This window comes from Crotalus tigris, unplaced genomic scaffold, assembly GCF_016545835.1.
Source record: "Crotalus tigris isolate CLP2741 ecotype Arizona unplaced genomic scaffold, ASM1654583v1 scf7180000017987.690289119674:8195010, whole genome shotgun sequence".
Lineage (NCBI taxonomy): Eukaryota > Metazoa > Chordata > Lepidosauria > Squamata > Viperidae > Crotalus > Crotalus tigris.
In genome coordinates, this window is record NW_024096758.1 from 6,736,167 (window position 1) to 6,760,934 (window position 24,768).

Here is a 24,768-nt window from a genome sequence, read left to right on the forward strand (position 1 = left end):
AATGCCTTACTGAAATCTAAGTATACTACGTCCACTGCGTTTCGCTGATCTACTAGTTTAGTCACTTTATCGAAGAATGAGATGAGATTGGTTTGGCATGATCTGTTTTTACCAAACCCATGTTGGCTACTAGATAGAAAAGATAGACTTCATATCTGTCTGAGGACTCCCTAAGGTCATCTGATTGTATCTGCCATTCACCATTTGCTGATGACAGGTTGACAAAAGGGAACCAAAAGAAATGGAAAGAGTCAAAATCAACTCCAAATCATGAGTTGGGTAGCAGCTCCACCTAGGGGCTCATTTTCTCTTTGATTAGGGATACCCACAGTTTACCTTTCCCAAGATTCACAAGGGATCAAAACTTTTGGCTCTGGAATTTCTGCTTCAAGACTGCTGGACTAGCAAAACAGTCCAAAGCTGGACTGTTCTTATTATTATGTTATCTATATACTACTAAAACTCTTCTGTTTGTAATCTTCAGTTGGGTGAAATGGTGCATCATAGAGCAACAATGTCAAGGCAAGCATACTCATATCTAAGTTGATTGGGGCTTTCTCCTTTAGGGGTTGTTTTTTTTTTTGGCTGGGGGTTGATGGTGATGACAGTGAGGGTAATAATGACTTTTTAGGTACTGATGCTGGCATTTCATCAGCAATGGCACTACAAGCCGATATGTTAGAAAAATAACAAATCTATGGATTCTGAAAATGCATAAAGAATGGCCCCTCTTTAATTCATTGCTTTGGACAAAACTCATCATAAAGAGAACTATGGTGCTGGAGAAGACTCCTGCGAGTCCCTTGGACTGCAAGGCGTTCAAACCGGTCAGTCCTAGAAGAACCCCGACTGCTCTTTAGAAGGCCAGATCCTGAAGTTGAAACTCAAGTACTTTGGCCACCTAATGAGAAGGATTCACTGGAGAAGAACCTAATGCTAGGAAAGATGGAGGGCAATAGAAGAAGGGGACGACAGAGAATGAGATGGCTGGATGGAGTCACTGAAGCAGTAGGTGTGAATTTAAATGGACTCCAGAAGATGGTAGAGGATAGGAAGACCTGGAGGAACGTTGTCCATGGGGTCGCGATGGGTCGGACACGACTTTGCAATTAACAACAACAACAACAAACATCATAAAGTAGTCCTTTCTCTTACTATTTTCTTGCTACATATGACAAGCACTATTACTTGAAATGGTTCCTGATTGCATTGGAAACACACTCTGAAGCTTGGCTCTGGTGAGCCATGATTTCAAAGAAGTGCAAGCTTTAATCAATGAATGTTTTAGCTTCTTAAAGTATTTTATTTTATATTTTATTTTATTTTTCCCTTAATCTACCTTGACGCAATAATTGTAAAAAAAAAAATACCTAGTGGTTTGTCAATGTATTGCGGCTGTGCAGTGCATTTGCATTGAAGCTCATTGGCCAAGTTGTGTCTTAGTGTTAACACTATATTTTCCTACTTCTGAAAGGATAGTTAGAACATTAGATGACCTCATCAGATGACCTCATCTGAAACATTAATTCTTTGTTGGCATGATTCAGAAGTGATAATATAACCGCAGGAGCAGAATCACAGAGTTTTTCCTTGCTCACAGAAGAGCGAGACTTTTTTCTGTAGAGATTCCAAAATACAGGTAGTCCTCGACTTACAACAATTCATTTAATGACCGTTCAAAGTTACAACAGCACTGGAAAAAGTGACTTATGGCCGTTTTTCACACTTACCTTTGTAGCATCCCAATGATCACGTGATCAAAATTCAGATGCTTCACAACGGACTCATATTTATGACGGTAGTAGTGTCATAAAGTAAAGCAAGTTAGTGGGGAAGCCAAATTCACTTAACCCTATCCCTGACTTAAGAACTGCAGTGAGTCACTTAACAACTGTAGCAAGGAAGGTCGTAAAATGGAGCAAAACTCACTTAACAAATGTCTCACTTAGCAACAGAAGCTTTGGGCTCAATTGTAGTCGTAAGTCGAGGACTACCCGTTACAATGCAAAAAGGAGGTTGCCTATTCAGCACAGGAGAGGTGAAATTTTTGCACATCCTTTTATCTTAAGGATATCAGACATTACCTGAAAGAGTATTAGGAACCACTAGCGCCCCCTACCTTACTTAAGATTCTCCAGCATTGTCCTTACTAGCATGATTCAAAGTACCTGTCACTTTCATTCCCACTGAAACGAGGGTGACTTTTCCTTGTCCTTTACACCTTCAGCCAGAACAAGTGTCATCCCTCAATTGAAATCCAATTCTAATGTAGCATTTCTCTTACAGCTCCACAGGTTTAGCCGAGAAGGGGAAGTTCCCAGCCCAAAACCGGTGAGTGAAGAGCATCTGGCTTAATCCATTTGGAGCTGCACATAAGCATTGCAAAAAGGATCCTAATGAGATCCCAGCTGAAGATTCATTTCTCTCCTGTTCAGGAAGATGTACCTTGGCAATCAACAGAGAATTGGTGTAACCAGCTCTTCTCCAATGTGGTGCCAATGCTGCTGCGGGATAAGGAGGAGGAAGAGGAGGAGGGAAGGCAGCTCTTTGATATGGACAGCTTCCTCTCAGACATCTCGGACACCCTGTTCACCATGACTCAGGGCAACTGTCCTCCTCAATCATCATCAGAAGAAGGTAATTCTGGTGGTCTATCTCAGCCGGCTTTGGGACAGTCTGAAGATTTTCTCTACTATGCTCGAACAGAGCAGCGGTCCCTTTAATTTTGCATTCCATTTTGTGATTAGTCAGGGACTTTTAGGGAGTTCACAAGCCAATGAGATGGTACCTTGTGAGAGCTTGATCAGACCAAATATGTCCACTAGTCCATTATAAAATCCTGGTTCCCCAAAAAAACCAACTAAAACTTGTTGGAAGCTCACCTTTAAGGTATGAGTATCACAGTACCCTCCCAATAATTGGTACCAAGAAATTCATTGACAAGAATCTGTAGGTAATAATAAAACCATCCTGACTAGTAACTTTTGATAGCTTTATCTTCCATGACAAGGTCTTGTCCCTTTTAAAGACTTTAATGTTTCTGGTTATCACAATAGAAATTCATAGTTTAGCTTTGTGAAATACTTCCTTTTTTCCGTCCTGAATTTTCTACCCTTCATCTCTATTTTTTGATTCTAAGTAGTTATCCCTGCCACTTGCATACTTTTAATTTACTTGACCACTTTCCTTTACACTTTTCCTCCTCAACACAAGCATTCTCAGACACTGTATTTTTTTTCCATAGGAAGTTGCTCCCAACCTGTGCACATTTGAGTTGCTTTCTTCTGTACTGTTTATAATTTTGCCACCAGAATTAATCACACAAGCTAACTTGAAGGACAGCAGATCAAGCATGCAAGGCGTGCAAAGACAATATCCCTCAATGGAAGCAATAAGCTATTTTCTGAAATCAGGTGGACAGATGGGTTTTCAGTTTGCAAAGCAGTAATAGGTTGGTCTAGATCAGGGGTCCCCAACCCCCGGTCCATGGACCGGTACCGGTCCATGGCATGCCAACAACTGGTCTGCACAAACAAGCAAAGCCCCATCTGCGCGATGCAGGCAGCACACGCTCCCTCCGGTCTACAGAAGAACCTTTCTCCACAAAACCGGTCCCTGGTGCCCAAAAGGTTGGGGACCTCTGGTCTAGATTACTGTGTCCTTTTCTAAACAGGTAACTGTTTAGAACAGTGTTTCTTAATATTGGAAAATTTAAGATATATTGACTTCAACTTCCAGAGTTCCCTAGCCAGCATGGGGCATTTTAGGAGTTGACATCATTCATCTTCAAAGTTACTGAGACTGAGAAACATTAATTTGGAACAAGCATAGAGCATTGTTCCAAGGGCTTAAAGTTGATTACCAAGGTCAGCTACTCAGATCCAACAGTCCTTGAGCAGAGCTCTGCTCTTCAAAATCTCTCTTTCCTTTCCTTCCTCTCTTTCCACATGACTAAATAGCAAGAATCACATTTGTATGAGCTGCATAAATATCTGCTTCAGATGCTCTTTACCTTTCCCTTTTAAAAGCTAAATGTCTATGTGGGAGGAGCAGGTGGCAACAAGCAAAAGTCTGGCTGAGCACAGACACAAGTATTGAAAGAGTATATAGATTAGTGCCTGAACACTAGAAGCATGAGTGTACCTCTCAGGATCATCCAGGAAGAGACATAAGTAGATCTGACACAACAAGGCAGTTCTTAAATAGGGCTGTAGTTAAAACCTCCATGAACAAGGGCCGTGTTTTCTCTTTGGCTAGGCAAGCAAGGATGGCTATAGAGGAATAATTCTTTTTTTTTTTTTATTGAAAATTTTTAAAATTTTACAAAATAAGAAAAAACAACCCTCCCCAACCCACCCCAACCCTCCCACTCCCTCCCTCAACTTTCCCAGAGCTGAATATAGGCTTAATTAAATTTTCTTGAATTCTTAAAGAAAAAAAATATAAACCATAGATAAGTCTAAATACGTTACTTAAACTACTAATAGAATAATTAACAATAATATATATATATAAAAAAGACATAAATATTAAAGAAAAAAATACTTAAAAAAAGAAGAATAAAGAGAAAGAAAGAAGAAAAGAAATATAAGAAAGTAAAATAATAATAAAACATATAAAGAAAAAAAATAATACAATCTATAAAATATTAAAATTTGTGTATAAATTATTGATAAACTAAGTAATATTTTTTATATCCAACTTATGTTGTATAAAATCTATCCATTTTTCCCATACCACAAAAAACTTCTCTTGCGATTGATCCTTTAAAAAAGCCGAAATCTTTGCCATTTCCGCCAGATAGGATACTTTAAAAAACCACTCTTGCAAAGTAGGCAAAGATTCCTTCTTCCAGTATTGCCCTACTAACAACCTTGTGGCTGTAATTAAATTTAACATCAATATAACCTCCTTAGTATCACAATCGGTAACAATACCTAGCAAAAACAATTGTGGGGTAAATTTTACCCTCCTTCTAAAAATTCTTTGAATATTCCACCATATCTTAATCCAAAAGGCTTTTATATTTTTACACGACCACCAAATATGGTAATAAGTAGCATCCAAACAACCACATCTCCAACATTTGGGCTGTAAGTCGGGATACATACGAGACATTTTTTGTGGATCAAGGTGCCATCTATAAAACATTTTATAAAAATTCTCCCTTAAGTTCTGGGCTTGTGTAAATTTAACATTTCTCACCCAGATGATTTCCCAGGTATCTAGTAGAACTGGTTCACCAAAATTTTGTGCCCATTTAATCATACATTCTTTAATTAATTCTGGTTCTGAGTCCAATTCTACTAGCAACCCATAAATTCTCTTAATATGAGTTCGTCTTTGATCTTTTACTTGTTTAACAAAATTTTCATCTTCTCTAAGCAAGCCCACATTACGATCTATCTTCCATCTGTCCGCTATTTGTCTGTACTGAAACCATGAATATATAATATTTTCTTGTGCTAAATCTTCCAAAGATTTTAACTGCCAAATTTTACCATCCCATCTAAGCAATTGTGCATAAGAAACACTATCCATCTTAACTCCTCTCCTTATCCCCTCTATCGCATGCCAAGGTATAGCCCATAATGGTATTTTAGAATCACTTCTGTAATATTTCCTCCAAACCCAAAGTAGAGAAATCCTTATAATATGGGATTTAAAAACCCGGTCAACTTTTTTATTAAAAATTAAATAGGCATGCCATCCAAAAAGTAAATCCCAACCCTCCAAGAGGAGTATTTCTACATTTGTTAAATTAACCCAATCACTAATTAATGTTAAGGCCACAGCATCATAATACAATTTATAGAGGAATAATTCTTCACACAGAAAAATGTAGTTGGTTGCAGTAAATGGAATTAGTCTGATCTAGATATTATATGCTTATGCAATGAAGCTTAGTGTCCTTGGTATTCACTTGAGAAAATTGCACTTAATTTGTCATTAGAAGATTTCAGGAACCTCAATACAGAGCTGGATGCTTAAATAGAACTTGGGCAGACCAGATCCAAGCCCTCAAGTAGTGTAACCTGCTCCGAGCTCTGGAGAAAGCAGTGAAGTTCTATGGTAAATCTTTGCTTGACTTTCCTCTCTTACAGCTTACGTTGGCAATGCTGACATGATCCAACCAGACCTGGCCCCGCTACAGCCAAATCTTGATGATTTCATGGAGATATCTGGTAGGAACCAGCTTATTCTGGGGGAAGCGGAAGAGATCATGGGAGAGATCTAGAATGGGAGCCATTTGATGATTATGATCTGTGGGGGCGCATTCCGGGCTTCCATTTTAAAACCCTTTAGTTTTATTAATGTGTCACATTTTCTCAATTTTCTGGAAATGGGGGAAAGGAGGGGGAGGGGGAGGAGAGTCCTCAACTCCAATCTCGCTCTTGGTGCAGAAATCCAATTTAAAGCATCCTTGACAGATGGCTCTCCAGCCTCCACTTTTAACAGTTCCCCAAATATAACTTGTGTTACATGAATGTGGAACCACGCCAGGGGCTAATCAGAGAGGAAGGAAAAGTTTCTACTCAAGAAAGAGGAAATTTGTGAGGAGGGGGTGCTTGGGGGCTGCAGACCATGAAGAAGCCAAAGATCAAATGAAAGACTGAGAAAGAAAAATGTGGGCTGGAGAAGGGTCACTTCACTCCTTTTACCGCTATGCTTCTGAATTTAGGAAACTCTTAGAATCGAAGAATGGAGGAATGGAAAAACAAACCCCTAGCTCATGCTGGTTTTGTGCGAGTTACTTGCCCATGAAATTCTTTCTCAAGCATCCTATTGCAGAAACTCAGGACTGGTTTTGTATAATAGGCTGACTAGGTTGAAATAGGGTCAGGTATTTGGGGTTCAGAAAATTGTGGAAAAACCAGCTGCTATCTTAGCACTTTGTGCGAACCAAGCCATCATGTAATATTGGCTTTAATATATTGTGTGTACTCAACCAGAGCTATGGTGCCAGGAAAGTAGTGTTCTTCCTCGAGGTTGGCAAGCTCTAATTCAGATTTCCCCAACCTGATACCCCCCAATCTACTACAATCCTATAGTATAATTCCCAGCAAGTGCATACTGACAGAATCATTGGAACTGAACTCCCAAAATGCCTAGAAAGTACCTGGTTTGGGAGGAGAGATGGATCATTTTTAGAGTGACGGAGAATCGTAAAGATGATGGATTCCTTTGAATGGTGATGCAATTCAAGAGATAAATTGTGGGTGGGATTGAATTCTCATTAAATATATTGTCCTCAATTAACTGTTTCAGTTTTAATAAATACAGTAGTATGTGCATTTGAGTCAAAGCCCTAAAGAAAAGGCTGCTTCTTTCCTTGTTTTAAGATCGCTAGGGTCTGTACTGTCACCAATTTAGAAGAGTTGTTAAAAAAAGTAACATTTAAATGTTAAATTTAACATTTAAATGTTAAACATTTAACATTTAAAATTTTTAACATTTAAAGATTTATTTCTATTGACTATGTTTCTATCTGGATAGTTTTCAGTGGAAAAGTGACAGCAAAAATAGCCATAAATATGACAACTCTTGAAATGAGTAAAATGATTTTAATCCACTGTTGTGGTCTTAGCTGTGTAATCCAGGATATTTGAGACCCAGGTGCAGCTAATATTACTGTACTAATTGTTGAAATCTCTTTTAATTAAGGAGAAATTGGAATCTACCAACTTTTTTGAATGCTATTGCTTTTAATGTCGGTCTTGATGCACAGAAATTGATATTGCTTTTTCTGGTGTGAAGATAAAGTGATGATGGGGACAACTGTGTTGGCTGTGTTCCAAAAGCTAATTTAAAAAATATACAGGGAAAATCAATAAATAAGGGCTTGATTTAGATCTTTTGTTAAGCTCAGCCCTCAGAAATAATAAAAAAAACAGGGAAATAGATAATTCAATGAAGAGAGGCACTTCAGACATGCTCAAAGGCAGATTATGTCATAGCTGGAATTTTAGGGATTGTAGTTTTCAGTTAATCCTTCTTTCTTTTAGGTAGGGCTAAAGGACTGGCTTCTGAATTGCATTCCTGTCCAGTCTGGAAGCTCTAAACAATGGACATTAAGCTGATTATATTCCCAAACTTCCATATCTTGGAAGACTAAATTGAACTTACATTGTGCTAGGGACTGAAGATGTTTCTAAAAAGTCCCCTTCTTATCTAGATGTTGCAGAAGCCTCTTTGACATTTTTATGGAGGGAGGGAAGTTCAAGGAAAAAGCTGGGTTAGCCCCCTAAAACACTGCTGCAATACAGAGGAGTGGCAGTAAGGTCACCAACTCTGTCCCCAGGCAGGCTACAGAATCCTCTGCCTGTCAGTCAAAGGGCAGAGGGCCCTGTTGAATGAGGAACCACCACCCCTTTGCTGCTCTGAATGTCTGGAGAGGAGAGGAACCTGAACCATATGGAGAAGTCCCCATGGCAGGACCACGGCAGTCTCTGGGGATGGTGACAGACTGCTGCTGGCCTTCCACTGCAGGTAGGAGATGATGGGGCAGATATGGTAGGAGTTGATTCTTGCTTTTATTTAGTCCCCTCCCTGTTGCCTGGCACAGATAGCCCTTCTCTATAAACCTAGGGGCTGCAAGATAGCTGGTGCTAAGGGAAAGAAGGAAGTGCTCTCTGTACTTGTACAGGGAACTCTCTTTCTGTAGAATTGGGCCATCTGATTCTTGATCTGTTCCCCAGAGTTGAGGATCAGTTGTGAAAATATAACTGTGTATAACAAAGTAGCCAGAGTCCAGGAAACCAAAGTGGGGAGTTCTTGCATCTCTCAGGGTTTTATCAAGTGAATTTTGCTTGGCCCAACCTAGTTTGCTCACTCTCGTGCGGCAAACTACAGCTGCCTCTATTCCTGCTGTTTCACGGCTACAGATGAAGCACAATATCTCCTAGACATTTTCTCATTTGGGCCTTCCAATCCTCGGAAGAAGCTGCTTGGGCATTTGGAATTCTTGAATGTATGGAGACAGCTAGGAGAGATAGTTCTCTCTGCTCCAAGGGAGTAAAATGAATAGTTTCACCTTTCTCCTCAAGAAGTCCTGGTGGGGCAAGGAACCACTCCAACGGAGGACCCGCCCTGGAAATTATGTTAAGGAACAGTCTACTAAATAGACCCTACCACTACTTTGTTTTCCCAACTGATTCTGCTCAAGTCTTTCAAGAAATTGGCAGAGCTGCAGAGCAATAAAATAGGGAGAATACAAGCCAACTTACAGCTTATTAACTGATCATCCATGGTCTCATACTGACTCTCAGATATCAGACAATCTACTTGTTTCCTCTAACATTTAGTAACAGTCTGTGGTGTGTTTGAATTTCCACACTTTCAACACTTGCCAAGCCTTTCTATGAACTGACCATTAAGAGTGAAGTGTAATAAAAGTATGAATTTGTGGTTTTTTTGCATTATGGATGAAATGAAAAGTTTTTTTTTTAACATCTTGGAAAAAGAAACCCAAGGAGATATGGCTGATGCAAGTAAAAAAACTTCATGTGTGATGTATACGGAAACTTACAGTTAGCTTTTGCATTCTTCATCTGTGTCTGGCGTAATCTGCTGCTATACCATGAAATCTCTGTTCTGTAGTTTAGAAGCCAGGGAATAGATTTCGTTAATAGCAGTTCTGGTCTGAGTTTCCCATATTGCATGCGATAATCTTCTTTGCTATAGGGAAAGAGTAGCAAAATTTAGATGGGCCCCAGCCTTGTCTGACTTGGGAGTGTGCTTATTGCCACACTATATCTGATTTCACACGCTACACTGCATATTTGGTTGAGTTTGTGCATGTTAAGTGATGTTTTTTTTAAACCATTGTTTATTGAATAAATCACACTTGATTGGATTTACACAACATATACTATATTTTGGTAAGCTTAATATATTATTCATTTATGACATGTTATGGCCGCCAAATAAGTTATGTCATGCTTTACACAATATGTGTTCTGGAAAAGTGGGATATAAATTATAAAAATAAATGAGTAAAGCCAGTGAATGTGAATTGCATTGCTATTTTTCCTTTTCTTGATGTACAGTTACGGAGTTTACTATATTGATGCAAACATTTCATATTATGTGAACTAGCCAGCATTGGGCAAAGTATCATGATTGATTATGTGCTATCAGGTCATTGTCAGCTCTTAGTGACTAGGTAGATAGATTTTCTCCATAATGATCTGTCCCTAACCTGGTGTTTCAGGTCTTCCAACATTGCACTATTGTCACTGCAGCTGAGTCTGTCTACCTTGCTGCTGGTTGTTCTCTTCTCTTTCCTTCCATCTTTCCCAGTATTAGAACCTTTCCTAGGTCACAGTGGTCTTGGCATAAAGTGTCCAAAGTAGGGTAATTTGAGCCAGATCATTTGTGCCTCAAATGAGAACTCAGGGTTGATTTGTTCAATTGTTTTTTTTCTGTCTATGGTATACTCCAACATCAAAATTCAAAAATGCCAATAATCTTCCTGTCCTGCTTTTTCAAAGTTCAAAAAATAACACTAGTGAGAGAGAAATCTTACCCTGGAGAACTTAGATTCAGTAGGGAGACGAACACTCTATAATTAGTACAGAGAGGGCCAGAATCTGTTTATATTTAGCCTTCTCGCTTAATGCTTGCAAGTGACAGTTGTACACCAAGAAAAACTACAGTGATGTAATTTACAGAGTTAATGGCTACATTTTTATAACACAATTAAGTAGTTCAATTAAAGACCTAATAACTCTCTGCACATGCACAAGAGTAGGTTTGTTTTATGATTTGGTTCACTTAATTTCCTTAGCTTCAGCCTGTTGTTCAGACACTTACTTAAACTATCATAATAGTAGTACCTGCAATGATATTAACTGTAATTATTAAACATTATTAATTTTAGTCTCCATGAGATGCAGAGAGATATGAAATGATATACTGACGAAGTTGAAAATGGTGTTTTTTTAAAGAGGCAGGATTTAAAATAAAATAAATATTCCTAACTCATCAATGTTGCTTGTGATTTGTTTAAAATCATACCAAGAATATTGACAGTTTGCAGCTTGCAGGGGGAAAGATAGGGAGATTATTTACTTCTAGCAAAGGATATTTATAAAAAATGAAATTGACATAACTAATGCATATTGGTGAATGCGATTGCACAACTACAGTCCCAGATAGGTTTACTCTGAAGTAGGCTGCAATTTTTATGTAAGAATAAAATCGTTTGAATATCACTGGGCTTTTGAACAAACAAATCCAGGATTACACTGTGTAGTGTGGTAGAGATGGTGAGATCAAACAAGTATTTAGGGGAAAAGACTTGGATTTTTCCATAAAGAAAAACACTTGCTATGGATTTCATGAGGAAATAAGGCACTCTTATGTAGCCTACCTGTGAGGACTATTGTAGATACAAATAACAGAAGTGTTTCTTTTGGAAGGGGATAGTTTCAGCAGTAACAAATATTTCATGTGCTAACGATCAAGTGTTACAATTGTAAAAGAAGTGCAGTTCTGGGAAAGGAAAAGCTATTCGTTGATTTATTGAGATTAGGATGTTTGTGTGTGAATGTGTTGGTAAATTTGGGAAGGAGGGCACTGAAGCATGGCTTGTATTGTGTTTACATGTGAAAAGGAGCTACAGTGTATTTTTGTATTTTTTAAGTGCCAGTGGGAAGGGCACATGTTAGGAAATGTTGTGGGGGAGGATGCTTTGAAAGATTGGGGAAAGGAGGAAGTGGCTGTACAGGGCGTGTGTGTGTGTTTGTGTGTAAGGGTGTATTCTGTTGTCAGAGAGGGAATTAATTTTGGTGGGGTCAAAAATCAGGATGGAGGTTTACAACGTTGCATAAATTATGGGTGTCGGTAAATCTAGAATGCAGACTTGGCGAAACTGGTGGGTAGGGGGGTGCTTCTTGAGACTGAGCTTTTTTTGGTAGAAGCAAAAGAGTCCTTATATTCTTGAGGACTAGAAATTTATAAATGCATAACTGTTCAAAGATCAGATGTGTTGATTTCAGTCTTGTCAATATGTAAAGTGCCACAACTCTTTTTGCTGCATTATTCCAAAAGATGGCTAATCCTATCAGACATCTTTTTCATATATCGAGGACCAATTGCGGGGAAATTTCATTCCTGAGCACAATCTGCTATTGGAAATGTCTGTAATGTTCTGTTTCTGTAGTGCAGTTGTACATGTACATACAAATAGCTCAATGCATGTCTTTGCACACAAATTTCATTTTCCTTGGAGTTTGCTTCAGCACTTTCCTGCAAATACAAAGAGAAGACAGGAACCAATAATGAGTTATGATACAAATAAATAAAATAACAATAGCAATCATTGCATACAACTTTATTGGAGACCCAAACAAGTTCCAGTTCCAATGATGAATAAGATGTGTTGAGTATTTTCCCCCACCCCCAATCCTTTATTACATGCAGAAGAACTATCACTGATTATATGTTAAGACCCAGCCATCAAAAGTATGAATTTCTGTTCCCCCAATTCAGAGAGCTATTCAAAGTAGGTTGCACTAAAAAAAAAAAAATCAGCACAATTGAAATGGGTAGTACAGTTTAATCCCCAGCTAAAACTATTGAGCAAAATTAGAGCGATTTAAGAGAGATCATGATAATATGATTACTGCATCTATAAACAATAGCAGCAAAAACAGTGTTGGAAAAGTCAGAATACAGTTATCTTCATCTATCCAAAAACTTCTGTTTTGTCTCTTGAGGAGGCACTAATAAAATAATTGGTTGATCATGGAGGCTGATGTTTTGAAAGTAGGTGTTCCATTCAGGAGGCCACACAAAATGTGGCACATCACAGTTGAAAAGCTGAACACATTGAATAGGTTTGCACATTAGTCAAGAGTAAATGCCGTTAGGTAGTATGTGTTCAGTGGGTTGTGGGAATCCAGCCACTGATTTTGCGCAGACCAAATCAGGCCAGCTGGGTGAATTGTCTGCATCAGTTTTGGATTCTATAATGTTTCTAAAGAATTAAAGGAAAGCAGAAGCCTATGGACACAAGATGCAAATCTTACTAATCCAACTTTAATAATAATAATAATAATAATAATGACTGTGGCAAAAGCAAGCAAGGGTAGTACCAATAGTCATAGGCTCCTTGGGTGCAATCCCAAAACAACTGGAGCACCATTTGAACACCATTGGCATTGACAAATTCGCTATTAGTCAATTGCAAAAGGCGGCCTTATTAGGAACTGCTTCCATCCTGCGACGATATCTGTAATACCATCAACATCCACATCTGCCTATCCCAGGTCCTGGGTAAGGACTCGATAGGTAGACAAAATGCCAAATCCAGTCTGAACATCTGGCTGACTGTGCGATGATCAATAATAATAATAATAATAATAATAATAATAATAATAATAATAATAATAATAGTAGTAGTAGTAGTAGTAGTAGTAAAGTTGGAAGGGACCTTGGAGGTCATAGAGTCCAACCCCCTGCTCAGGCAGGAAACCCTATACTATTTCGGACAAATGGCTGTCCAGTCTCTTAAAAACTTCCAATGTTGGAGCATTCACCGCTTCTGGAGGCAGGTTGTTCCACTGGTTAATTGTTCTAACTGTCAGAAAGTTTCTCCTTAGTTCCAGGTTGCTTCTCTCCTTGATGAGTTTCCATCCGTTGCTTCTTGTCCTGCCTTCAGGCGCTTTGGAAAATAGCTTGACACCCTCTTCTTTGTGGCAGCCCCTGAGATATTGGAACACTGCTATCATGTCCCCCCTCGTCCTTCTCTTCATTAAACTAGACATACCCAATTCCAGCAGCCATTCCTTATGTGCTTTAACCTCCAGTCCCCTAATCATCTTTGTTGCTCTTCTCTGTACTCTTTCTAGAGTCTCAACATCATTTTTTACATTTAGATAGATTGCTCTTGAAAGGTTAGCTATACATATATTAAAATGAAAGATACCAATAAATCTTATTTCAGAGATTTATTTACTTGCATATATTGTGATAGGGCAGCGTAGTGGCTCAGCAGGTAAGACACTGGGCTTGTCATCTGGAAAGCCAGCAGTCCAGGTTGGAGACCTGAGCGACACACTATAGGGTGAGCTCCTGTTCTCGCCCCAGCTCCTGCCAACCTGGTAGCTCAAAAGCATGTAAATGCAAGTAGATAAATAGATACCACTTTGGTGAGATGGTAACAGCACTCTGTGATATTAAGTTGGCCACATGTCTTTGGGCCGCACTGACTCAATGGCCTTGAAACAGAGATAAGTACTGATTCCTATAGTTGGCAACAGCTGGCAGAGTAAAATCCGTAGGGCCTCCTATGTATTGTGATAAATGCATTATGAATTCTTCAGCGGGAACTTAAAGGCTCTTTTCTCAAAAAATGTACTTGGGTTTTTCAGAAGATCTTTTTAATACGATACATTAAAGCCTAAATCCTATGTTGATCTGGCATATCTTGGTGAAACATTTTTTGCCATCAAACAGTATTAAGATTTATTTTGAACACTCTTTTTATGTTAGTTGTCTTATTGTTAGGCTTTGTCACAAAGTTCTAACTTTGTATATAACTAGTAGCAACCAACTTTAGAAAACAGCTATTGGCCTCACTTGGAGAAAATGACAAGATGAGTGTGGTCAGTTGCCTTAGCTGAAAAGTTTTGACACATTTATAGCTGTTTGGTTCTTTTGTGTCACGTATGCTTATGAAAAGGATGGTCCACTTCTAGTGGTTGCTACATTCTGGAGAAGTGGATTTTGTCACATAAACATGTTTCTTACTTGCTTGGGTAACGTTTAGGTCTTTGCAATTATATTAACAAGATAATGAAGTTAATTTAAAAACATACTGTAAATCCACTTCAGCAAAACACAATTGTTACATTCATGTTATATGTTATGCCCAAACAAACCATATTATCTTATACTGTAACATGATGCCTTACTTTGTAAAACATGCTAAAGCAGCATCTGGGTTTCCATACCTTATTGCACCTCAAACTAGCTTAGCTGCTGTGCAAACTCACCCAGTATTTTAGATGCAGCTCCCAATAAAAGTGCTAAGTGATTGATGCAACCTCAGACATTTAATCTTCCCTTGCCTGTGTGTGTTGTGTGCACGCGCACCTCTTCCCTTTGTGCATAAACTCCCTGTTTTCACCCATGCCAATTCTATATTGCTAAAAATGAAGTTCTAGGTCACAAAAACGACTAAAGTCGGTCAATTTAAAATTGGGGATCAACATTGGAAAAACAGCAACCCTCACACATTGAGTGGAAAAATCTTCAGAGTGCTTGATGTGGGGTTGTGGTTTTCAAAATTTCCACTTTGGATTGAGGAAGAAAACAAGCTCGGAATGACTATGCCCATTTCACGCAACTCCGAAAGTGCCAAGGCAGCGGTTTGGGCTGTCTGACCCTCTAGAAATGAGAGAGTTGCGCTGCAGGGACAGGAAGGGAAAGTAAGCCATGGCTGGGTCACGGGGCTCAGCTTCGGGAAGACCATGGGATGTGGTTAGCCACAGGCTGCACGCAAAGCAGGCGCAAGAAAGCAGGCGCAGACCTGTTTGATACGTCCAGGGAGGTGTTTGATCTTCTTCACAGCAAAGATTGTTTGGTTCCTTTTCTCCTGACCAAACGGCGCTCATAGATTTGTGGGAGGCCTATGCTTCCCATATTTTCTTCCACAACTGTGGGAGTTTTACATTTTGAGGCTCCAAAGTTGCATGACCCGTTACATGATTTTTCTTAGAAGGGGAAAATTATTAAATACAAGGAATATCACTTGCGCTTCATAAATATAAGCTTGAATTAATTGTAACTTTAAATGAAATCATTTTAGCCTTTCTGCTGGCCTCATCCATTTGTTGTCCTAGCTCCAGCCACTGTGCCAGTATGGTGCTCCACCCAGCCATGACCAAGTATGGCCCCAGACCTCAAAATATTAGATGCCCCACATCTTTATCGACACAGACGGTTACTGCTATTTAACATAGAAATGTACTTGCATTTCTTATTATTGAAATAAACCTAAAAGACCACAAAAATCTTTTCTAAAAGGAAGCTTTGATTCTTAGCAGACTTTTTAAGCAGAAGGCTTTTTCCCTCAGTTCTCCAAATAGAACTCATGAGAAATTCACTAGACTAGGGATGTCTAACCTCAGCAACTTTAAGACTTGCAGCTGACAGGGGAATTCTGGGAGTTGGGAGTCCATTAGCCTTAAAGTTGCCAAGGTTGGACATCCCTGCGCTAGACTATAATATTCTGTGAGTAGAGAGATTACAAATGTGGCAATTTTATCCCACAGCATCCATCACTCTTTTGTGGTCAGGGCCCTGGAAGGTGTCGGCCAACACTTTTGTGGCCCATGGGTGGTATCTAACACATGATTGCTTCTCTATGTGGTAAAAATGCTTGTTTCACAATTGCAGCCATCCTCCCTGTTGTGCTGCTGTTGCTGCTGCTTCTGCTGCTACAAAATCCAGGCAGCTGCCTTCCAACCATCTTTGGCCAGGTGAGAACAGTGCAATGGCTTCTCCAAGGCAGCACCATCAGCATCAGGAAGGGGGTGCAATATCTCTTAAGCTCAATGGCTGTGTTCACACAGCATATTTAACCAGGCTAATTTATTTATGTATTTATCAAATGTTTATGCCACCCATTTAAAATAATAAATATAAACATTAAAATTGAAAGAGAGCTAAGGAAGGGAGCCAGGTGTAAATGGGGTGGAGGTAGAATCGTCTCTCAGTCTGTTAGCCACCTCCAGTATGACACCACCACTCCCTGTTTTCTGCATTCAAATAACATTGACCAATAAATTAACTAGAGACTGGTCCTAATTCTGAATACAATAATTATCCATGAGTACTATGCAAGAAACCTGGTAAGGTAAGGTGTCCTCCCTGGTCAGAGCAATATTTTAGCTATCTTTACAGGGCCTAGACCCCAGACACCTTCTTTTTATAAAATAAAATCTTGTAGTAACCCAATTGCAATAACCTCCTGGGACTCTTATTTATACATATTTATCTTACATATATCTTATTTCATCTTACATATTCCCATAAGTAATAAAAAAACTTCAAGAGCAGCAGATGCTTCAGCTCTTTTTATAGTTGCTCTTGGATTCTCTTGTGAATTTTTGAGGTCAGAAGTTAAACTTAGCTGAGCTCACCACCCAAGTTTGAGTTTAAACAACACCTAAAGCCATGGTTAAAGAAGGAAAAGTGTCTCCCAGGTAAGGCACTTCTGTTTAGCCACAATATAATCCAGGGTCCAAATTGGATATCACATTATTTCTGCTTTCCCACAACACCCCTAGCCTGCTTGCTGAATTAATTCATTTTTCTGTTTGCATGATGTGTTTCTTAGCCAGTTGAAAGAGTTCCTCAATGATTCTGGGGAGATTATTGTTTCTTAGCTGAATACATGTTTGAAAGGAAATAATATTGTATTCTCAAATTGTATTCAAATTGGACTGCCTTTTTATAGAGATGGGGAAGAGATAGCCTTAGGGCAGGGGTCCCCAACCCCCAGTTCATGGACCGTCACCGGGCCATGGCATGCCAGCAACCGGTCTGCACAAAGTCCACTCCGCGACATGCAGGCAGCACACAAAACCACACCCCTTTGATCCATGGAAAAATCTGTCTCCATGGAACCGGTCCCTGGAGCCCAAAAGGTTGGGGACCTCTGCCTTAGGGGATGCAAGGAGGTAATGAATGCTGCATATTGATTTCTGTTTCTATTGTGGAATATCTACCTGGGCTATATAAGTACTGTAAATCCTAATGTTTTGGGACTTTCATAATTCCATAACTCTTGATTCTATGGAAATAAAGTAAGGCATGAAAAATAAAGTACATGCAAGCAGATTGAATCTTTGGCATGAATGCCTCTTGTCAAATTTGGAATGTTTTTGTAGAGTATCCAACAGTCCAACTGACTAGGTCTCTTTTTTGTTCTCCAGATTTCTTCTCCAGCCCTCGGCCAGTGCCTGCACAACCCCCCCTGAGCTACACAGATCAGCCTTGCTTTGTGCCAGCACCAGACACCCTTTTTGATAGTGGTGGTAGCAACCTTCTTCCCAGCCCATCCAATGCCTTGCTTCCCACAGGCTCTGCCAGTTCTCCTGTCTTGAGCAGCCCTCGTCTTCAGGTGTGCAAGGTTGATGGTCATCTGTTTTTCCAATGCTCTATCCTAGGTTTTGATTTAGTTTTGGGGCCCATTCTCTCCTTTTGTATTTTTCAGCCGTTTCCAACCCAGTCTGGCTTCAGCATAGGGTTCCTGCTGTATCAAGACTCAAGAGGGAGACATTTGTCCATTTTCAGGAATTCTCAGTATAAACTGAACAGTGGAATAATGAACAGATTCAAGTGCAAAGTATTATTTGGATGGGGAAAATAGGTTGAAGATCAAGGATCAATTCTTGCCTGTTGCACCCCTAGTAATGGGATGGACTCCAACAGAGTATGTAGACTGGCAACAATTTGGTGCTCTAAATATGAATAATCCACCCCACTATTATTTCCCACTTGTAAGATTCAGATCCACAGTACTGCATGATAAGCTCACAAATTGCCAGTCATGATTCTATTTTACTTAGTTTGGCTGATTTTACAGTCCAAATCAGAAGAATATCCTAAGTGCTAAATAAACTTGCAAAGGCCAAACCCAAAGATTGGGTTTCTAGAGGTCAGATAGAATTTGGAGTCTTCCCCTTTTTGACTTTGTGCCACTTTCCCCTTTCTCTGGTTGGCTATCCACTTCAACAATGAGATGGGAGGATTTTTTAATTAATGTTTTTTTGCTGCTGCAGCATCTTTCTCCTCTTTTTTCTTTTTCAGTCTGCAGGTGGTTGCCCAGCTCAGCTTGGTTCACCTGGTGCTTTCCTCAGCCCTGAGCTCCCTCCCATTCCTTCCCCCTCAACCTCCCCCAACAATTTTGGTCCTGATCGCAAGCAGAAGTCCCTGCTTCCCTACACACTCCCCAACAAATGGCTTAGCCTTGACCACTATGGCCCTTATTGTCCTGCCCCCCTCTCCAGAGCCCCTTTGCTGGGACAACAGCCAGCATGTCCACCACTGTCAGCCCCTTGCTCCAAGTTCCACTACCCATCTGCCCCTCTCTTTTCTTGTCCTAATTCCCCATCCCTCTCCACAGCGTGTTTTTCCCCAAATATACCAGGTTACAATGTAGACTTGCCTTCTGGATACCATTCTCCCTTCAGTGCATCACATCTGCTCCCTAGTTTGCCAAGCAGCCCTACTTCTGGCATGGCCAGAGGACAGCCTCGGTCTGGAAGTGACAGGCCCAAGACCAAGGGAGCAACCGTCAAGAACAAGAGGTCCCCAAGACTTCCTGTCCCGCCACTTGCTGCAACGATATCTGACCAGAGTCTGACAGAGCTGCTGATCACAGGTAGGAGTATGAGGCAAAATATTTCCTGAGGGGGTTTGCCAGACCAGAAATGCATTGGGATTAAGACTGCAAGGTCTAATTAAAGAATAGCTTGCATTCAGATTTTTCAAAAAAATCTTATTCTCATTTTAGTTATTTAACAGCTTGTTCAGATTAGTTTAAAGCACTGGGTGAGATCCAGAGTTAGACATATTTAAAGGAGATGTGACATGAATCATGCAAAGTCCAGTGACTTACTGGTTTTAAAATAAAATATAACATTTAATATCAATTAGGTATCACTGAATCTAAGCATGAACCTGGATCTATTCCATTATTGTTATTAATATGTATAACATCGCAGAGAAAAGATGTTGCATTAATTGTGCTGGAAAAGAAAAGGCAGATATTCCTCTTCCAACATCTATACTGCATGCATTTTGCTTGTTTTTTTCTTTTAAATGCTTGCCATGCAAACTGATTAGTGACCAAAAATAACATTTCTCACATATCAATCCATGCACAGTTTCTTTAGCTGGACACAATCCTGTTCCTTTTGTACCGTATGTTTAGGAGGTTGCCAAGACATGTTTGATTCACTTAGTTCTACAGATAAGTCAGCAATTCAAAGAGAAACCTTCTGTGCTTTGGACTTTTAATTGCCAGAGTAGCCAAAGTCCTATTGGGTATTTGGGGGACCGTGGAAGCAATGCATTTGGAAGGTATTGTGTATGCTTTAAAAATGATTTGGAAATATTGTTTTGTACTGTTTTGTTTGAGCAAAGCATCTCTTTTACTGAATAATAAAAAGATGCTGGGCTTATATGAAAGCATCCAAAGCATTTCTTCCAAAGCATTGTCAAAACACCCAAATTGCTTATTTTTTTCAAAGATTGAATTCTATTGAACTTTCATTTTTATCGCGTACTGTCAAATCAATACAGACTTATAGTGGTTTACAAAAGAGTTAATGAAAACATGCAACAGTTAAAACATGCAATAAACATAAAACAGTATATATATATATATAAATGAATTAAAGCAACTGATAACTAAGTTTCAGGAACACAAAGATAAATGTATTATTAATAAGATTAATTCTGATGGACATGTAGAAGATTGCAATCTTTTCCTAGTCCTGAAATATTTTTTACAAGTAATAGATTGATTTGACCGGTTATTTTACTAGTTACTGGCTTAGCCAATGAATTTATAGGAGAATCCATTTAAATTGTAGATGACTCCTCTGCATTGTTTGCAGACTATTTTGTGTTGGTCAAAGAAGTGCAAAGTCCTGAAACTGACTAGCCCATCTTTGCATGTAGTTGAAAGTATAATGGAAAGGACTTAGTTCTTGAACTTCTGTAGCTTGGTGGCAGAGAATTCTGTTTCCAGTGTCATCCCAGGTGTCAGCCGTGCCAGATAGTGCAGAGAAGTAGCACATCCAGGAGTACAAGCTCTGTCTTTACTGCAAGGTTACATTAACAGAATCTTGCAGGTGTGAAAATACTCCTCTCCCCCCACCTCACCTTTGCACAAGAAACTAGGGAGGATCCTTTCTGTGACCTTTGCCATGCCCACATTCCTTCTGCAGACTCAGCCGCCTCTTATTTGTCCATTGCCTAATCTGCTGCTCTGTTTCCTAAAGTCATTTCCACCTTCCATTATATCAGGGCAGTCTTGGCTCCTCCCCCCTCTCTTCACGGAGGGTTTCGGGGAACTTCACAGCTGTCACACTGCTCTCCGTAGCCAAACCCTTTTCTCAGTCTCCAGCTTTTGATGGCTGTATCTTTGACTGAACAAATTAAAAAACAAAACAGAGAAAAAAACAAAACAAAACCCTAACGCTTCCTGCCATCTAGTGCTTGAACAACTGACTAGTCGAACCAAAGTTAAAAAGCATTCATTTAAAGTTCAGCTCACTGTGTGATAGAAAAGAAAAAGGGAAAACATAATAGTGCATGCAATAAGCAGACAGTTGTGCCTAGAGTTGGGAAGAGCCGTTCCATGTGGTAGATGATTAACAGATTGACAGAATGACAGAGTTCGAAGGGACCTTGGAGGTCCTCTAGTCCAACCCCCTGCTCAGGCAGGAAACCCTGGCCTATAGCATTTCAGTCAAACGGTTGTCCAATCTCTTCTTAAAAACCTCCAGTGATGGAACATGCACAACTTCTGCAGGCAAGTCGTTGCACTGATTAATTGTTCTCACTGTCAGGACTGGGATTTGAACAGAGGAAAGCATCAGTCACATCCCCTAGAAAGGCACATGTTAAAAGTGGAGGGGCAGCAGGGCAGTACACACCTGCTTTCACAGTACAGTAAAGATGCCTGTTGGGGCAGCATGATTTCCTAATAGCTCTGGAATGAACATGGCAAAGCAGCTGTATGGATATGCCCTAGTGCAGGAGTCGGCAACCTTAAACACTCAAAGAGCCACTTGGACCTGTTTCCCAGAGAAAACACTGGGAGCCGCAAAACTTGCGTGCACATGCGCACGAGGGGGGGAGAGCTTGATTGAAGAGTTTAATTAAAAAGAAATAGAGGCTGCTGTGCATGAGTTCTCTCTCTCTCTCTCTCTCTCCCCCTCCCTCCCTCCCTCTCTTTGTCTCCCTCCCTTTCTCTCTCCCTCTCTCCCCCCCCCCTCCGATCTTCTGCTCACTTGGCAAGCTGGCTTCACGGGCTGTTCTCTGAGAAGCTGACACACATTCTTATTGGGTTGGCTCTCTCCTGCCCTTGGTCTGCCAGCCCTCTTTCCCCCCACTCAGTGTGTGTGTGTGTGTGTGTGTGTGTGTATGAGAGAGAGAAAGAGAGAGAGAGAGAGAGAGAGAGAGAGAGAGAGAGAGAGAGAGAGAGAAGGGAAGTGCAAGTCCTCTCTCTCTGTCTCTCTCTCTGCAAATGGTGGAGGAGGCTGAGACCACAGGAGAAGGCTCAAAGATCCGGATGCGGCTCCAGAACCGCAGGTTGCCAACCCGTGCCCTAGTGGATTGGTGGAGAGACCAAAAGAAACATCTTTTAGATTTTTAGTGGAACACAAGCTTCTCTAGACTCTAGCTAAACCATTAAAAATGGTGTATAAATCACCATCATCTATATAATCCCATTGTCCCGTACTTATTTTGGACACTTTGGTCTAGTGGTTAAAGCACCACACTAGAAAGCTGGACACCATGAGTTCTAATCTTCCTTTAGCTATGAAAGCCAGATGGGTGACTTTGGGCCACTCTCCCTCAACCCAACCCACCTCACTATTGTGAAAAAATAGGAGGAGGATACAAACAAACAAATAAAATACTTTTATCCTGTTTTTAAGGCAATTATTGCCTTTCAAATGGGCACATATAAATGCTAAAAATAATAGTTCCCATCATCAGATTTAATAATGAACACACTCACACAGAGTAAAAAGGAAAGAGAGGTCAGCTCTTGAAATCCAGAACAAGATGACAAATATGCATGCCAACAATCCACTTATTTTTGGATTGTTAGCTGTTCCTGGTCTTAGCTATGTAATAGTTGGTAATCTTTGGCAGTGGACCATTCTCCATTTCAGATCTGTAGCTCTAATGAGTCAGGGTCCCTTCAGGTTCACTCTTTGGACATAGGACAAAAGTAGAGGAATAATTTTCCTTGCCTTTTTCTAGGATGTTATTTTGACTTCCTTGTCTAACATATGGACCTGGTATTCCCTTGAGGTCTCCCCTCCAAGTACTAATGAGGCCTAACCCTGCTTAGCTTTCAAGCCCAGGCAAGGTCGGACAGATGTTTCTGGTTGCTGAGAAAGCTATAACTATAACTGTGTGACAGAGGGATAAAGGGAGCTTTGCTTCTTTCCTGTTGTACAGGTGCTCCACAACACCCAGGGGGATCCATCTGGATGCCTTTTACCTGTTAACTAAGAAAACATCAGTATCTTTCTTTCAGTAACCCAGAAAGACCTCTAGAGAGGAAAAAAAATGGCTGGGTCCATCTCTAGCTAAGGCTCATGCAGATATGCTGTTTGTGGGGACAAGATTCCATTTGGAAGAAAGTTTACACTGCCCTTCCTCCTTAACTATAGCTCAACTGCGCTAGAGTTAAAGCACCCTGAGCACTGATTAAATTGCAAGCACTGTTGGTTGGGTTCACACAACATATTAACCTAGGTTAAAATGAAATTGGGCTATTTGTGGTTCAGCATAATGTGGGAGTGCAGTTGTCAGGATATTGTATGAATCAGACTATCCATTCAGCATGGTTTATCTGCCGCACCCTCACATGTTATAGGGATTGTATTTTGTCATCCTTGATTTTGGCTTATGCGTCTTGTGTGAACCTTGGCGTGCTCTATAAGTGGGTTGCCTGATCTTTCTCTTTTTACAGGAAAAGCAGAACCTAGTTTAGAGGACCTGTCTGCTCCCAGCCACACTGTAGCCTCCACGGCACCTGAGATCCTGGTAGGTGTTGGTGAGAGAATGATTTGGGGGGGGGAGGTTCTTGGGTTTGGAACAGGGTTAAGATAAAGTGCTTCTAGAACTGGGAGGAATGGAGCTGTATCTCACCTGGACAATTTGATACGCTAAAATGTGGGATTTTGGGAGAAAATGAAAAACCATGGTTGATGTTGGAGAATATAATGTTAGACAATTGGAGGGAAAACTGCCATCACCATGAGTGAAATGAACCAATATACATCCCATATCTAGATTGCCAATACTAGCTTTTATTAGAGGAGAAATTGTAACAGAAGAATGGTAGCACTTCTCAGACCAAAAGTCCGAGGTTGTCCAGCTCCTTTTGTCCAACAGTGCCTGGGCACATCTCCCTCTGGGAAATTCATCAACAGAGCTGGAGGCAGATAGCAACTCACTGTTTGTCCAAAGAACTACTATTCCCAGGTACTGTACACTACTTCTGACCATGGAAATTCCATTCATGGCTCTTAGAAATCAGGATTGTAACTAACAGATTTATCTTCCATAAAATCTGTCCCTCTTTCTAGAATAATTTTCAGTATCTGGTGTCAGAAGGTATCATGGACAGCCCTGCCATGTGCCTGATGTTCTCTTGTGCAATGCTAACTTCCCCCCCCCTTCTTTTTTTTTAGCACAACCCATTTGGTGAAGAACCTGCCAGCTTCTTGCCCCGAATAACAGAGCTCAGCCCTCAGCTGTCCCCCATCTCCAGCCCCTCACAGTCCATCCCAACCACCACAGCATCAACAGGTTCATTGCTTGCCCCCAAGATAGAACGTCTCTCCCCCACTCCCATTTGTGGTGAGTCATTAGAATCAGCATCCACAATCAACCAGTAGTTCTATTCAGTGCTTTTTTTCTAAAAAAAAAAAAAAAAAAAGGTGCCGGAACTCACATACGTCATACAACCTGCCTTGCATACTCTACAAGGTTCCA

General features: G+C 40.2%; 1 protein-coding gene across 2 annotated transcripts in view; it reads left to right on the forward strand.

Annotated features, from left to right (window-relative positions):
• MLXIPL (MLX interacting protein like) overlaps positions 1 to 24,768 on the forward strand; it is a 51,141-nt gene that overhangs the window by 22,054 nt on the left and 4,319 nt on the right. For both annotated transcript variants that reach the window (XM_039346241.1, XM_039346242.1), the window contains exons 5-11: positions 2,287 to 2,331; positions 2,436 to 2,637; positions 6,105 to 6,185; positions 17,949 to 18,136; positions 18,826 to 19,399; positions 23,741 to 23,814; positions 24,465 to 24,633. In XM_039346241.1, coding sequence (XP_039202175.1) covers positions 2,287 to 2,331; positions 2,436 to 2,637; positions 6,105 to 6,185; positions 17,949 to 18,136; positions 18,826 to 19,399; positions 23,741 to 23,814; positions 24,465 to 24,633 — 1,333 coding nt within the window. The remainder of the gene's footprint in view (positions 1 to 2,286; positions 2,332 to 2,435; positions 2,638 to 6,104; positions 6,186 to 17,948; positions 18,137 to 18,825; positions 19,400 to 23,740; positions 23,815 to 24,464; positions 24,634 to 24,768) is intronic.